Source organism: Gobius niger (genome assembly GCF_951799975.1).
Source record: "Gobius niger genome assembly, chromosome: 2".
NCBI lineage: Eukaryota > Metazoa > Chordata > Actinopteri > Gobiiformes > Gobiidae > Gobius > Gobius niger.
In genome coordinates this window covers 19,616,474-19,631,274 of record NC_136853.1, presented here as the reverse complement: position 1 = coordinate 19,631,274, position 14,801 = coordinate 19,616,474, and the positions used below count along the sequence as shown (strand labels likewise).

Here is a 14,801-nt window from a genome sequence, read left to right as displayed (position 1 = left end):
GGAGAAGATCTGCGGAGCCCCCAACCCCTCCATTGCACTCCACCCATCTCACCCACAAAGCCTTCAGAATCACCAGGGACCCTACACACCCATCACACAGACCCTACTCCCCTGTAACCATCGGTTACATTTAAACATTTTTTTAAGTTGTGAGGCGCTTATTGAATGTATACTTTATTACACAATTCCCATCAACAGAGAGTCGTAGCACAGCAAGGTATCATATTACATTAGCCTTTAGCTAGCTGCTAACTGCTAATCATGGGTGCTAATCAGCATCTGTTTAAGTGTTTTAGATGGATTTGAGCTTAAACACTGGAGGAGACACTGGCGCAGACCACAGGTTTATAGTTAAGGATTGACAGGCTTTGGAGCTCCGTGGAGGCTCGTAGCCGGTCCGCCCGCCCCGTGAGGGCGCAGCTTTCCGCCTTTTTACCCTTTTAAGGAACGGGCTTCGTAGGAGGAGATTGAGCAGGCCACACAGGATCATTATAAATAGGGCTGAATGGGACCCGCCAATCTCTATTATTTAGATCTATGACAAAAAACAGCTTAGTTAAAAAGATGGCACCTACCCCAGCGTTGTCACATGGGTCATAGCACATTTTAGGAAAAAAAACTCTTGCTCTAAGCAGTGCAATCAAGGCCCAAAGCTACACTCTTTTGGAGTCGCCCCTGGCCACCAGAGGGTGGTATTACAGTCTAATGTCAGCTCCCCGCCATAAGTACAAGAAGAGAAGGGCGTTCCTCGCCCATTGTATCCGACGCACCTTTCACATTAAACCGATCAGTGATTCACTATAAATGTTTTGGATTTTTTTAGGGAACCAGTTCCTCTATGATCTGAAATCCTTGGCGGTGCTGTGGCAGTCCTAGCCCCTTCCTGCTCCTTCCTGATTGGCTGCACTATTAATTTTAATAAACAAACCATTCATTTTAACATAAACTGGAAGCACGTCGTCCATCATAATTTATGACCAAAGGCAGGTCGAAACTACTTTTCATAAAAGTGAAGAAGAAACTACTTAAGATCTGCTTGGACTGTCTATGGGCCCAATTAGATCTCTGAGGGTCCTGATGTGGCCCCAGGGCCACAGCTTTACAAACTAGGCTACATAGTGTACATACATGTTGCCATCAGCATCTACAGAAGAGCCTGTGGGCTCTCCAACCGAAAATACTTGTCAACTGACCACTACCACTGGAATGTGACCACAGCTAGTGAAAGATTCCACAGAACTATAACTACCTATGATACGATTAGTATCTGTACCAAAAAACACATTAATACATCACTTGTTGTACTGTTGTTCAACCAGAAAGTTGCCTAAAGACAAATTTCTGCTTTCATTTCTTGCAGCACAGGCATACTCTATTAGTGTCAATTTCCTTTTAATGTGAATAGTCCAGACAGCATGCTAGTGGGATGGCATAACACGCAACAGGCCCATATCTGTCTAAAGTCAGCACATTCCCAGAATGCAAAAGCGTCAAACTCTCACCACAGTGCAGATAATACTTTCAACAATACATGTGTTTGCCCTTGCTTTAGGGAAGAAAACACATGTGGGCACTATCTGACCTGTGACTTAGGAAACAAAGGCTTGGCACCAGATTTGAACATGCAAAAGTACTGAAGGCTTTCCAGTGGTCCTGCGGGGAATGGAAAGGATATCTTGTACTTTTCACAATAGTTTTTGGAATCGTTTTCGAGCAAAACAACTTCTCCTTAGAATATGTGTATGCAGCGATATGAAATGGGTTGATGGCTTGTGATATTGTTTATTTAAATAGGCATTCAAACATTATCATTTGCATCTCTTCATTTGAGCTCAAAAGGAGATTAATAAAGCTAAATGCTTGTGTACAACTGACTGAAATTATTTTGAAATTATTTATAAAAACTTGCCCCACATATCACTCATTACCTTAAATGATGTAGAAAACGTACTTACCTATCTGTATATCTCCGAATCTGCCCATTTAGTATCAGACCCATGGGTGCATGACTGAATGGTGGTTGGCGTGACAGACGATACTGCAAAGGTTCACAGTGTCTACACAGTTCACAGTCTGATTTAGAAGCCAAGAGGGTCGCATCAATCTCCAGGTGCTGCTCCATGGTGAAAATCTGTACTCCATACACCCGTTCTTCAATGTCCAGCTTTATAGTTAGTGGGGTATCGCAGAAAACATTACTTGGGCCCAGTGAAATATTGTTCCCATTGACCGTAAGCAGCAGTATGTTGTGGATTGCTGGAAGAGCCGTTTCCTCTGGGCTAAAGAAGGTCACCCACACCGTGAGGGAGTCTGGGACTAATGGGTGTGGGAACTCCAGCTGAAGCATGCAGCCCTGGAGAGGACACTCGGACAGGCCCACCGTGCCCTGCTCTATTCCAGCATTGGGACTCCAGGTGCGCACACTTGGCTCACAGATTTGCTCCACATCAGGAGAGCCTGTGGAACAGACATGTAAACACTGGTTCAACATTTTATAAAATTCCAAAACACAGAGAAAAAGAAACTGTGCCAACACTTTCCACTGCTTTCATAAGTTTGTTTGTTTTTCTTTATTGTAGTGTTGGCATTATCACACCAAACGGTTCATGGGACAGTCCTCGAGACCCCGCTGCTTCAGGTGGTACTCAAGTGTGTAATTCAGTTTTGTTCACGTTTTTGTCAATCCTGGTTTGTAACTATTCATTTTGTCAATATTTTTCTCAACTTTTCACTGCTAGTACTGGGAAAAACAAGGTTAGATTACATTTCATTTCATTTTGGTATAATATATATACAAGATTACACATGGCCACACATGTTTGTTGTTATGAATACAAAAAATGCCTAATATGTTACACAAAAACATTTCAATCTCTATGAAAAACATGTGTATGCTGCATGTAAGCCCTTCTATGCTAAAACTGAACACACATAAAAACACACACTTTTTGACCCACTGTTGACAGCTGACAAACTCTTATGCACTTAAACCTGGGTTATTGAATCTCTTTTCTGCCTCTGGCTGCTGACTGCCCTGGCATTTAAACCATAAATCCTTCCAAATGTGTAGTGTCTTATTGAACGTTTCGAATGTATCAAATGTGAATGTGTTGGGAGTATAAGTGCTGCCAGAAGATTTGCTCCCCAAAAGAAAACAAAAAAGAAGAATTCATCTAATTGTTGCATCTCTTCACTTTAACATTTCATACGTTCTTTGACTGATCATTATCTGGACCAGCAAATGACCACATTTCACATATTTGTACTAGATAATCTTATTGTGAGTCATAATTCAAACATGTAGAGGTAGGCAGGCATGTATAGGTTAAATAATTGACAGTAATTGGGAAATGTGCCTGAAAGGCTGACCCTGTCTCCTTTATTAGCCCTTCCAAGAGGGAAATAGCAAGTTTACTCTCACAGCCTGTAAGACATGCCCAGACTTGCCCGTGCATTGGAGACATCACTACAGCTGGAGTATAAGCAGACTGCTGTACAACATTCTGCTCATGCACATGGTGTGGTGCTACAGCACAGCAAATCAAAACACATTTAATATAAACTACAAGTAGCAAGTACGAGTAGCTCCATAGACTTCCCTCATCAATTACATTTACAATCTAATGGATAATCCTGAGAAGTGAAGATGACAGCCATGTCCAAACGTAATAAGCTTGGCCAGGTCATTCTTGTAAAAAGAGATTGTAAATTTCAATGCATTTTAACCTGGTTAAGTAAAGGTAAAATAAACAAAAAACTCCAATTTCAGAAGAGCCGTATTCCAAAAAAAACTACCGCTAAATGAAACTATGAGCCTGTAAGTTTGCCCAAAATGAAGCCTTACAATAATAGTGTTAGTGTGTGTCACTGTACCTTCAGCTTCTCGTGGAGACCAGTGTCCAGAGGGGGCACAGGGCCGTGGAGAGGACGAGTTGGAGGCATATTGCAGCAGAATCCCCCCTTCAGTGCATTTATCACACACTGATCCTAATTCTCTAGGAAATCAACAGTCAGACACAGCAACCAACTTAGATACAGACTAAGCAAAACACTCATATGATACACAAATGATAACAATGTTGCAACTTTAAAGCCCCTGTGTGAAAATGAGTTAAACAAAACATTCTAATTAGATTTCTTTCAAACATGACGTCACAAAGTCAGTTCACCTGTTGTAAAAGTTTCCAGAAATTGGAGGGAACCATTCCAGTGTGATTGAATTATGATGCTGCTCAACAACTTGGGGAGGCATTGGCACAAGAGGGGGCTTGGAAGCGGTCTGCCAGGTCTGGTAGATGAGGTCCAGGTAGCAGTGCATCCTGGCAACTTGGTTCAGTGTGAAGGAATCTGTACAGGAATCATCTGACGAAAAAAAGAAAACAGGAAATTCTTACAGTGTCTGAGAGTGCGAGTGTGGGACATCCAAATTAGCCCAAGGCTACAATCCAGTGTGGCATGTTCATTAATATGCACATGCCACACTGTCCCTACCAAATAAACCAATAAATAAACTATAGCTGTCTGCTGTTCTGCAAGGTCGCACTACACTGTGATAGGTTGAGCATGTCAGGTATATAGATGGTGCTTGGATGGGAGACCGTTTGGTAACACCAGAAAGCCTGGGTGAATCTAATGCGTGAGTGAGTGGTTGGTGGTGGTGGTCGGAGGAGCCAATGGCACAGACCGGTTGCCTCACTTCCGTCAGTCTATCCCAGGGCAGCTGTGGCAACAATAGTAGCTTATCACCACCAAGTATGGACTTAATGAATAATGCAATGTAAAGTGTCTTTGAGTGTTCAGAAAAACGCTATATAAAACTAATGCATTATTATTATTATTATTATTATTATTATTATTATTATTATTATTATTATTATTATTATTATTATTATTATTATTATTATTATCCATCCATCCATCCATCCATTTTCTTCCGCTTTATCCGGGGCCGGGTCGCGGGGGCAGCAGTCTCAGCAGAGATGCCCAAACTTCCCGATCCACACACACCTCCTCCAGCTGTTCTGGGGGGACCCCGAGGCGACACCAGGCCAGCTCGGAGACATAGTCCCACCACCGTGTCCTGGGTCTTCCACGAGGCCTTGTCCCACTAGTACATGCCTGGAACACCTCCCGCGGGAGGCGACCAGGAGGCATCCGAAACAGATGCCCGAGCCACCTCAGCTGGCTCCTTTCGACGTGGAGGAGCAGCGACTCTACTCCGAGCTCCTCCCGGGTAGCTGAGCTCCTCACCCGATCTCGGAGGGTGCGCCCAGCCACCCTGCGAAGGAAACTCATTTCGGCCGCTTGTATTCGCGATCTTGTCCTTTCGGTCATTACCCAAATCTCATGACCATAGGTGAGGGTGGGAACGTAGATCGATCGGTAAATCGAGAGCTTTGCCCCCCGACTCAGCTCCCTCTTCACCACGACAGACCGATACAGCGACCGCATCACTGCTGACGCCGCACCGATCCGTCTGTCGATCTCACGCTCCATCCGTCCCTCACTCGTGAACAAGACCCCGAGATACTTGAACTCCTCCACTTGAGGTAAGGACTCCCCACCGACCTGGAGAGGGGAAACCACCTTTTTCCGGTGGAGAACCATGGCCTCGGATTTGGAGGTGCTGATCCTCATCCCGGCCGCTACACACTCGGCTGCAAACCGCCCCAGTGCGTGCTGAAGGTCCTGGTTTGTTGAAGCCAACAGAACAACATCATCTGCAAACAGCAGAGATGAGACTCTGAGGCTCCCAAACCGGACACCCTCCGGCCCCTGGCTGCGCCGAGAAATTCTGTCCATAAAAGTAATGAACAGAACCGGTGACAAAGGGCAGCCCTGGCGGAGACCAACACGCACCGGGAACAGGTCTGACTTACTGCCGGCAATGCGAACCAAGCTCCTGCTGCGGTCATACAGGGAACGGACAGCCCTTAACAGAGGGCCCCGGACCCCATACTCCCGGAGCACCCCCCACAGGGCACCACGAGGGACGCGGTCGAACGCTTTCTCCAAGTCCACAAAACACATGTGGACTGGTTGGGCGAACTCCCACGAACCCTCGAGCACCCGACGGAGGGTATAGAGCTGGTCCAGTGTGCCACCACCGGGACGAAAACCGCATTGTTCCTCCTGAATCCGAGGTTCAACTATCGGCCGGATCCTCCTCTCCAGCACCCTGGAGTAGACCTTACCGGGGAGGCTAAGGAGGGTGATTCCTCTGTAATTGGAACACATCCTCCGATCCCCCTTCTTAAAGAGAGGGACCACCACCCCGGTCTGCCAATCCAGGGGCACTGTCCCCGACCGCCACGCGATGTTGCAGAGACGTGTCAGCCAAGACAGTCCTACAACATCCAGAGACTTAAGGTACTCAGGGCGAATCTCATCCACCCCCGGAGCCTTGCCACCGAGGAGCTTTCTCACCACCTCGGTGACTTCAGCCCCGGTGATGGGCGAGCCCACCTCCAAGTCCCCAGCCTCTGCTTCCTCATCGGAAGACGTGACGGCGGGATTGAGGAGGTCCTCGAAGTACTCCTTCCACCGTCCGACGACATCCCCAGTCGAGGTCAGCAGCCCCCCACCCGCACTGTACACAGTGTTGGTGAAGCACTGCTTCCCCCTCCTGAGGCGCCGGATGGTTTGCCAGAATTTCTTCGAGGCCGACCGATAGTCTTCCTCCATGGCCTCCCCGAACTCCTCCCAGACACGAGTTTTTGCCTCTGCGACCGCACGAGCTGCAGCGCGCTTGGCCTGCCGGTACCTCTCAGCTGCCTCAGGAGTCCCACAAGACAACAAGGCCAGGTAGGACTCCTTCTTCAGCTTGACGGCATCCCTTACTTCCGGGCGCCACCACCGGGTTCGGGGATTGCCGCCGCGACAGGCACCAGAGACCTTACGGCCACAACTACGAGCAGCCGCATCGACAATGGAGGAGGAGAACAGAGTCCACTCGGACTCCATGTCCCCCGCCTCCCCCGGAATCTGGGTGAAGCTCTTCCGGAGGTGGGAGCTGAAGACCCCACTGACAGAGGGATCCGCCAGTCGTTCCCAGCAGACCCTCACAACACGCTTGGGCCTGCCAGGTCTGACCGGCTTCCTCCCCTGCCAGCGGATCCAGCTCACCACCAGGTGGTGATCGGTTGACAGCTCCGCCCCTCTCTTCACCCGAGTGTCCGAGACACGCGGCCGGAGGTCAGATGACACGACTACAAAGTCGATCATCGACCTCCTGCCTAGGGTGTCCTGGTGCCACGTGCACTTATGGACACCCTTGTGCTCGAACATGGTGTTCGTTATGGACAAACTGTGACTAGCACAGAAGTCCAACAACAGAACACCACTCGGGTTCAGATCGGGGAGGCCGTTCCTCCCAATCACTCCCTCCCAGGTCTCACTGTCGTTACCCACGTGGGCGTTGAAGTCCCCCAGTAGAACAATGGAGTCCCCAGTCGGAGCACTATCTAGTACCCCTCCCAGGGACTCCAAGAAGGCCGGGTACTCTGCACCGATGTTGGGCCCGTAGGCCGAAACAACGGTGAGAGACCTGTCCCCGACCCGAAGGCGTAGGGACGCGACCCTCTCGTCCACCGGGGTGAACTCCAACACGTGACGGCTGAGCTGGGGGGATATGAGCAAACCCACCCCAGCCCGCCGCCTCTCCCCGCGGGCAACTCCAGAAAAATGGAGCGTCCAGCCTCTCTCCAGGAGTTGGGATCCGGAACCCAAGCTGTGCGTGGAGGTGAGCCCGACTATATCTAGTCGGTATCTCTCAACCTCCCGCACAAGCTCAGGCTCCTTCCCCCCCAGCGAGGTGACGTTCCATGTCCCGAACGCCAGAAGCTGTGCATGTGGACCAGGTCGTCGAGGCACCCAGCCTCGACTGCCACCCAGTCCTCTTAGCACCCGACCCCTACGGATCCCTCTGCGGGTGGTGAGTCCACAGGAGGGCGGGCCCACGTCGTCCCTTCGGGCTGTGCCCGGCCGGGCCCCGTGGGCAGAGGCCCGGCCACCAGACGCTCGCGTTCGGGCCCCAACCCCAGGTCTGGCTCCAGGGTGGGGCCCCGGCTGCGCCATGCCGGGCGACGTCTCGGTCCTTGATTGGTGTACGTCCATAGAAGTCTTGTGAGCTGCTCTTCGTCTGACCCATCACCTCGGACCTGTTTGCCATGGGAGACCCTACCAGGGGCATAAAGCCCCGGACAACATAGCTCCTCGGATCATTCGGGTACTCAAACAACCCCACCACGTTAAGGTGGCAGCTCATGGGGGTTGTATTATTATACAACCCCCATCAGTAGGCGTCTTCACTCCGTCCTATTAAAGTTTTTTTTTTTTTTTTAGTAATTATAGTTATAATAATAATAATATTATTATTATTATAACTATAATTACTAAAACTTTAATAGGACGGAGTGAAGACGCCTACTGTAATCAGATATCTGCTGTAAATCAAAGAGAAAATAACTGAATCACAACATGACGATCTCTCTAAACTGACAGATTGTCACAGGCATGCACACGACATTTTTTTGTCATAATTGTACATCTCCAATTGCTAATGTTTGCAATAGCCAAAGACATTACGGTAACAACCTGTGGGATTCAGCTTGGCAGAACATATGTAAAAGCCGTGCCCATACCGGTGTAACTCATGTAGTTGTTGAACGGTGTGTCTTTAAAATGCCGGCAGCCACAGGTCTCGTTAGCAGGTATTGGATCATGGCAGCCTTTGAATTTGGGCGTGGGATTGGTGTCTGCACACAGGTCTCCAGTTTCCATCGAGGGCTCAGTCTCCAGACAAGCATCGTTGCATGACTCTACTTCAGATATGCCTCGAAAAACATGGTAGAGCCCCAGGCTGTGACCAATCTCATGGACCATGGTGTCGGTATGACCAAAAGTGCCATAGAAGGAAGGGTTCAGAACGATGCCACCTTTCGATAATGAGAGAAAAAGACTAAAGTAAATGGAAGACATACAACCAATATGTGGATACAAGGGGATATGTACTAACTATATATGTGTTGTGTGTCTTCATTAGCACCTTGTTCTGCTTAAGGGTGAAGTGATGAAGACAAATAACGCTAGGGGGTAGTTACAATTAGTGACTAGGCCACCAGATGTAGTATGTGTTCTTTTGTCTCCTACCTAAATGCGTGACAGCTTCTTTGTCCCAAGGCCAAGTGGCAACCCCAGCCAGATCTTCATCAGAGGAATTGGCAAAGAAGACATTCAGATGAGATGAGCCATCCAATTGCAAGACCTCTTTCAGCTCCTTTACATCCAAATAAGCTCTACAGATTAAAAAAAAAAAGATAAACATAAGTGAATCAGCAAAGAAAATCAAACAAATACAGGCAATTAAATACAAATAGCATTAGTGTCTATAACCAAAAGGTGTGGACTGGTTTTGTAGAGTCGTTTAATTTGTATCCAAGGAAAGTGTACTATGAACAATGCAAGCCAACTGAAAATGCTTACCGTTGTTTGTTTGTTTTGGGAAGAAAAACTTTGCCAGCAATGCACGTTCCAGATTGCATTTATCTTTAGATGATGTTGATGAGCCCTTTCCATGTGCTATTAGCTTAAAGCAGTACTAACTGACTTGTTTACCTTAATAAATCCTTGTCTCTGGCCATTGCAACTTTGCTGCCTACGGGTCGGAGTCACCAATACACACTAATAGTATCACGAAGAAGAAGCTAACAGGCTAACGGTCAAGGGCTAACTGCAGGCTTGCACCACTTAAACCGTATTTACAGCCAAGTTTGAGTTAAATATCTCCATTGTGTAATTGGATGTACAATATCCCTCTGTCCCTTTGCCTTTTCTGTCAGCGTAGTATTTACAATTAATGGTAAAAAACCGCAACATGCTACAACACCAGCAGTAGCGCTTATGACCTCTAGGGGCATGAGTTACTTAGCACTGCTTTAACATCCTTTGTCATTGTTTTTAATCATTCAAAAACGTTTTTTTCAATGATGATCATGAGAATTTGAATGAATTACACATTTGTCTTATAATGTTCACTAAATGCAGATACCTATTTATATCACAGCAGTATTTGGGATCTATGATTTGCATTTCGAGGACAAAGTTCTCTCTGAACCGGACAGGCGATACTGTCAAATCTCTTCAACAAGCTCAGTCATCTCTTGCACCAATTATGTTTTGCTCAAGTGTCCCGGGTTGCTTTGTCACTGTATTCAATAGCAAACAAAAAAAACAAAAACACTGGTCCTACTATAATAAACCAGGTCTGATTTATGGCTGACCTACTTTAATGACCTACTTGCCAACCTATTCTGCTCTTGCATATCTGGTGTACTAAAATAACATTGCAAGACGCATGTTTTAAAAAGTTCACATATTGTAATTGTTTATCTCTCAAAATAGCTCAATGCATTGTTGTAGAGTGGTGCTAAAGAACAAACAGATGAGTGAAAAATATGCAAATGCTACATTAAAGTGTGTGATAGATTTTATGAACAGCTGACAGCGCGTGTCAGAGCAGAAACCAAGCCCTGAAGTCAAAGGAATTGTTTATAGACCCATAGAAAGGTTTGTATCAAGGCACAGATCTGGGGAAAAGTACGGAAAAAATTGTTGCAGCACTGAAGGTCCGCACCGTCATTCGTCAAAGGAAAAAGACCGAGCAAGAACCCACTGGTCACTCTGACAGAGCTTCAGCGTTACTCTGAGGACATGGGAGGACCTTCCAAAAGGAAAACCATCTCTGCAGCACTCCACCAATCAGGCCTTTATGGTAGAGAGGCCAGACAGAAACCTCTCCTCAGTACAAGGACCATGACAGCCTGATTAGAGTTTGCCAGAAATGGAGACATCCTGGAGGAAAACCTGCCCCTGAGATCTCAGGACCTCAGACTGGGGCGACGGTTCACCTTCCAACAGGTCGACACGAAGCACACAGCCAAGATAACAAAGGAGTGGCTTCAGGACAAGTCGGTGAATGTCCTTGAGTAGCCCAGACAGAGCCCAGTCTCCAACCCAATTGAACATCTCTGGAAAGACCTGAAAATAGCTGTGCAGCGATGCTTTCCATCTAACTGGACACTGTTTGGGAGGATCTGCAGAGAAGGATGGGAGAAATACCCCAAATGCAGGTGTGCCAAGCTTATTGCATCCTACCCAAGAAACCCTGAGGCTGTAATCGCTGCCAAAGGCGCCTCAACATAGAACTGAATAAACTGTGGGAATACTTTTTTCTTTTTTCACATTTTCAGTATGGGGTATTGAGTGTAGATCGATGAGAAAGAAATAATTCAATACAATACACTAAGGCTGTAACATAACAAAATGTGGAAAAAGAGTAGGCGCGTGAATGCAATGTATCCATGCAAGGAGGAAACTGAGGAGCTCACCCATATGTGTTTTTGATCATGTAGCCTACACATATCAAATATTTATAAAACAGATATTTGGCAATATACAGTATTTCTAAAGCCAGAGTAAATTGCCGGCCTCTTGGTGAACCTCTCTCTCGCTTTGTGACGAGCCCTCAGCTTTTGTACAATGTACTTTTCATGTATAGCTACAAAATGTTTCATAAAAGTCAGGCTGGAAAAGCGGTTCATTGGATAAGATGCAGAAATCCTTTAAAACAGGCTTCTTTCCAAGCCTATACAGTGTAAAAACAGCTGGGGGCTAGGGTTTCAAACATTAATTGATTTACTCAACTCTAAATCTCAGGTATTACTTTTTTTTTTTTTTTTAGAATATTCCTAAAATGAGTGGAGTGTTGTTGTCAGTGTCTACAGTATGTGGCAACTGAGTCCAATGGGGAAAAATAGTTACTAACAAATTCAATGCAGAACTTAATCTTATTCTTTTTATCCAAACAGTGAGACATACTTACTAAACTACTTCTCCATTCCACAGCCCCAGTTCTACCTTTTTTTTTTTTTTTTACGTGAGATGGGGCACTTGGGATGTGAAGGATTGGATTTTCCATGCATCAAACCATTCCACTATTTAGACATGTTCTGGGAAAATCTTTAAAACAAGAATGATAATGGAAAGCAAATAGAGGAAAAGAAAGATGAATGTAGGTTTAAGCTTCACTAAATTAAGCCAAGCGTCACAATGGTCAAAGCATCTGCTTTTAAGTTATGTGGAACTGATGCACGGGCAGAGCTTTGTAATTAATATCCCACCTTCTGATTATTAGGCTGACCATTACACCCACCTATAATTCACATTGGGCTGTAAATTTACTTCATGTCTGGAGCGACACACTGAAGCATGCAGGGCTAGACAAGCATGGCAATGAAAGCCTCACAGCCAATAACACTTTTAAAAATCAGTGGGGGCCCGCAGTTTCCTTGTCATCGGGTCAGTCAACAGTGAAGCCCCTAAAGCCATCATTCATCTCCCACTTTATTACTGCACTCGCTCCCGTCTTTTTGATGCCTTTACAAACTCCTTGCATTTTCTCACCCATAACAGACTCTTGACTCTGAAAATGTGTTACTGGCGACACTGTGGTGTAGTGGTTAGCACCCTCGTCTCACAGCAAGAAGGTGCCAGGTCTCTATGTGTGGAGTTTGAATGTTCACCCTGTGTCTGCACAGGTTTCCACTTGGCACTCCGGTTTCCCCTACCACTAAAAATATGTAAAATAGATTCCTCTCCCGAAAAAGAGATTCTGTATCTTAGTGGGACTTTTCCAATTACATAAAGGTCAAGTAAAATACAAATTTGGAGAGTTGCCAAGATTCCGAAAGACATTCACTCATCTGGGCTCTTCTGGTTGGAGAAGCATGGGAATCTTTAATCCCCATCATTTTATTATGATTATTATTATCATTATTATTACCATCATTATCAGCAAGTACTCCATTTTTTTTTAAGTGAAAGCATGCGATAAACAGTTGACATAAGTAAAAGTTTGGAGATAGAAAAAGTTACTTTGCTGCAGGTCCCGAGGGTGCTCTAAGTAAAATAACGCTAATGTGTGTCTTCATCAGGGCAATTAACTTAAAATCATAAAAAGAAGTGACTTCCTGTTTCGATCCAGCCCACCAAAATAAAAGCACCATCTTATTTATTAGTTCAACTTTCTGCCTCACTATTAACAGATAAAACACTTAAAATGTGTGTATTTAAAAGGGCTAGATGCAAGTTAGCCATTTTATACTCACTACTGCCACCTCAGGTCATACGTGTAACTGCAGCTTCTATATGAAGCTCGTGCATGTCGGCACTTCGGACCCGTATTAACACCTTTTTGAGTGACAGTGCAGGATTTTAGAGGCAGTTGTGGTGATCAGGACATGGCTGGAACTTGTAGGGGGAGGAAAATACTTAATTTTAACATTTTAAACTCTGTATAGTCCCTTTAATTATATTCTTGTAATGTTGCAAGTACCTGCTGAACAAATCAATGAGGCGAGCACAGAATGCACAGAATCGATTAACGACACGCTGACGTCACACTTCTGCTGTTTATAAGTGAAAGTTTAATAGTACGTTGGGTGAAAAAAGAAAAAGGGAAAAGTATTCAACACATTAAGCATGGACTGCAAAACACAAGCGTTTAAAAAAAATTACGATGATGACGATGATGATTATATTATTATTATCATTATTATTAATCTAGTACAAAAATGTTGTGGAATAGTAAGATACAGATAAAAGCAGTGACAGTAAAAAAAAAAAACGACTTCACTTGATATTTAATGAGAGGTGCTTTAATTCAAGTGCTGCTTTAGAGAGGAAGTTTTGATAGTAGAGATTTAAATGCCTAAGCACTTCATAATGCTTTATGCCATCGGGGCTTAAGGTTTAGATGACAAGCTGTAAAACACCCAACTCAATGGCCCTGCAGATTAGACGCGCACAGACACCGGCAAAGCGGTGGTGTGGGGGTGTAAACAAAGAGAATGATCCATCGATTAACCTGCCACATTTAGGGCTTACTATTACCAGCCTGTCTCTACTCTGTCCTAAACTACATGTACCCACACTCAGCTCCACTGCTTTGATACATGACACAACCGATGGTGTTTTAATGCTTGCTCCCTGAAAATAAAGGCGGAGAAATCTGCCTGAAATTATACAGAAGTGCTATCATCAGGTTTTAGAACCTACTTGGCTTGACTTGGCCAGAGGAGGAAATAGGTACCAAATAGTACCTGGTCCACGGCATTGGCACCAAGAGGAAATGGTCATGAGGATGCATGCATGCAAGAAAAAAAAAAAAAAAAGTACTGTGTGTTAACCAATGATTGTCCAGAGTGCTAACTCCACAACCATCTATACATAGGGATTTCAGATCAACTTTACTGCTGCAGAGCTTTAATATCTACAACTGCTTATTGATGGAACTCACACCAAAAGGCCCAAATGTGGAATGATATTTCACTTGATACTACCATGACGAAGGAAGCATCAAAACTAAGCCTGTGAAATCTATGAAAAATATTCCCTTCAGACGAATGTGGAGAGAGGCAGGCAGAGTTATTTATCAATAATTATTTTCAGAAGAAAGACCGCTGCAAGACTTCCAGCCAGGTCTCTGAAACACATGGCAAGTGGTAACAAGAGCAAACCATGCAAAAATAAATGCTGGCCCTCATAGTCATTGTTGCCTTTGACTACATTGTTCAGCCATCCTTCTATGATTAAGGAGGAATGTGGAAATGTTTTCAGTGCAGTTCTGCTCATATTATAAATGTCATAATAAAAAGCAAATAAGCAACCGATGGGTGAAATAGATGAACACAGAGTGAAATCCCACATTCTGATTATCTTTGTGTCCGCTGCTTATGGGGGTC

General features: G+C 45.2%; 1 protein-coding gene across 2 annotated transcripts in view; it reads right to left on the bottom strand.

Moving 5' to 3' along the window:
• Positions 1 to 14,801, bottom strand: part of pappaa (pregnancy-associated plasma protein A, pappalysin 1a) — a 64,458-nt gene that overhangs the window by 38,866 nt on the left and 10,791 nt on the right. For both annotated transcript variants that reach the window (XM_079580848.1, XM_079580849.1), the window contains exons 3-7: positions 9,151 to 9,296; positions 8,643 to 8,936; positions 4,170 to 4,362; positions 3,874 to 3,995; positions 1,956 to 2,457 (exon numbers count right to left, since the gene is read on the bottom strand). In XM_079580848.1, the coding sequence (XP_079436974.1) occupies positions 1,956 to 2,457; positions 3,874 to 3,995; positions 4,170 to 4,362; positions 8,643 to 8,936; positions 9,151 to 9,296 (1,257 nt within the window). The remainder of the gene's footprint in view (positions 1 to 1,955; positions 2,458 to 3,873; positions 3,996 to 4,169; positions 4,363 to 8,642; positions 8,937 to 9,150; positions 9,297 to 14,801) is intronic.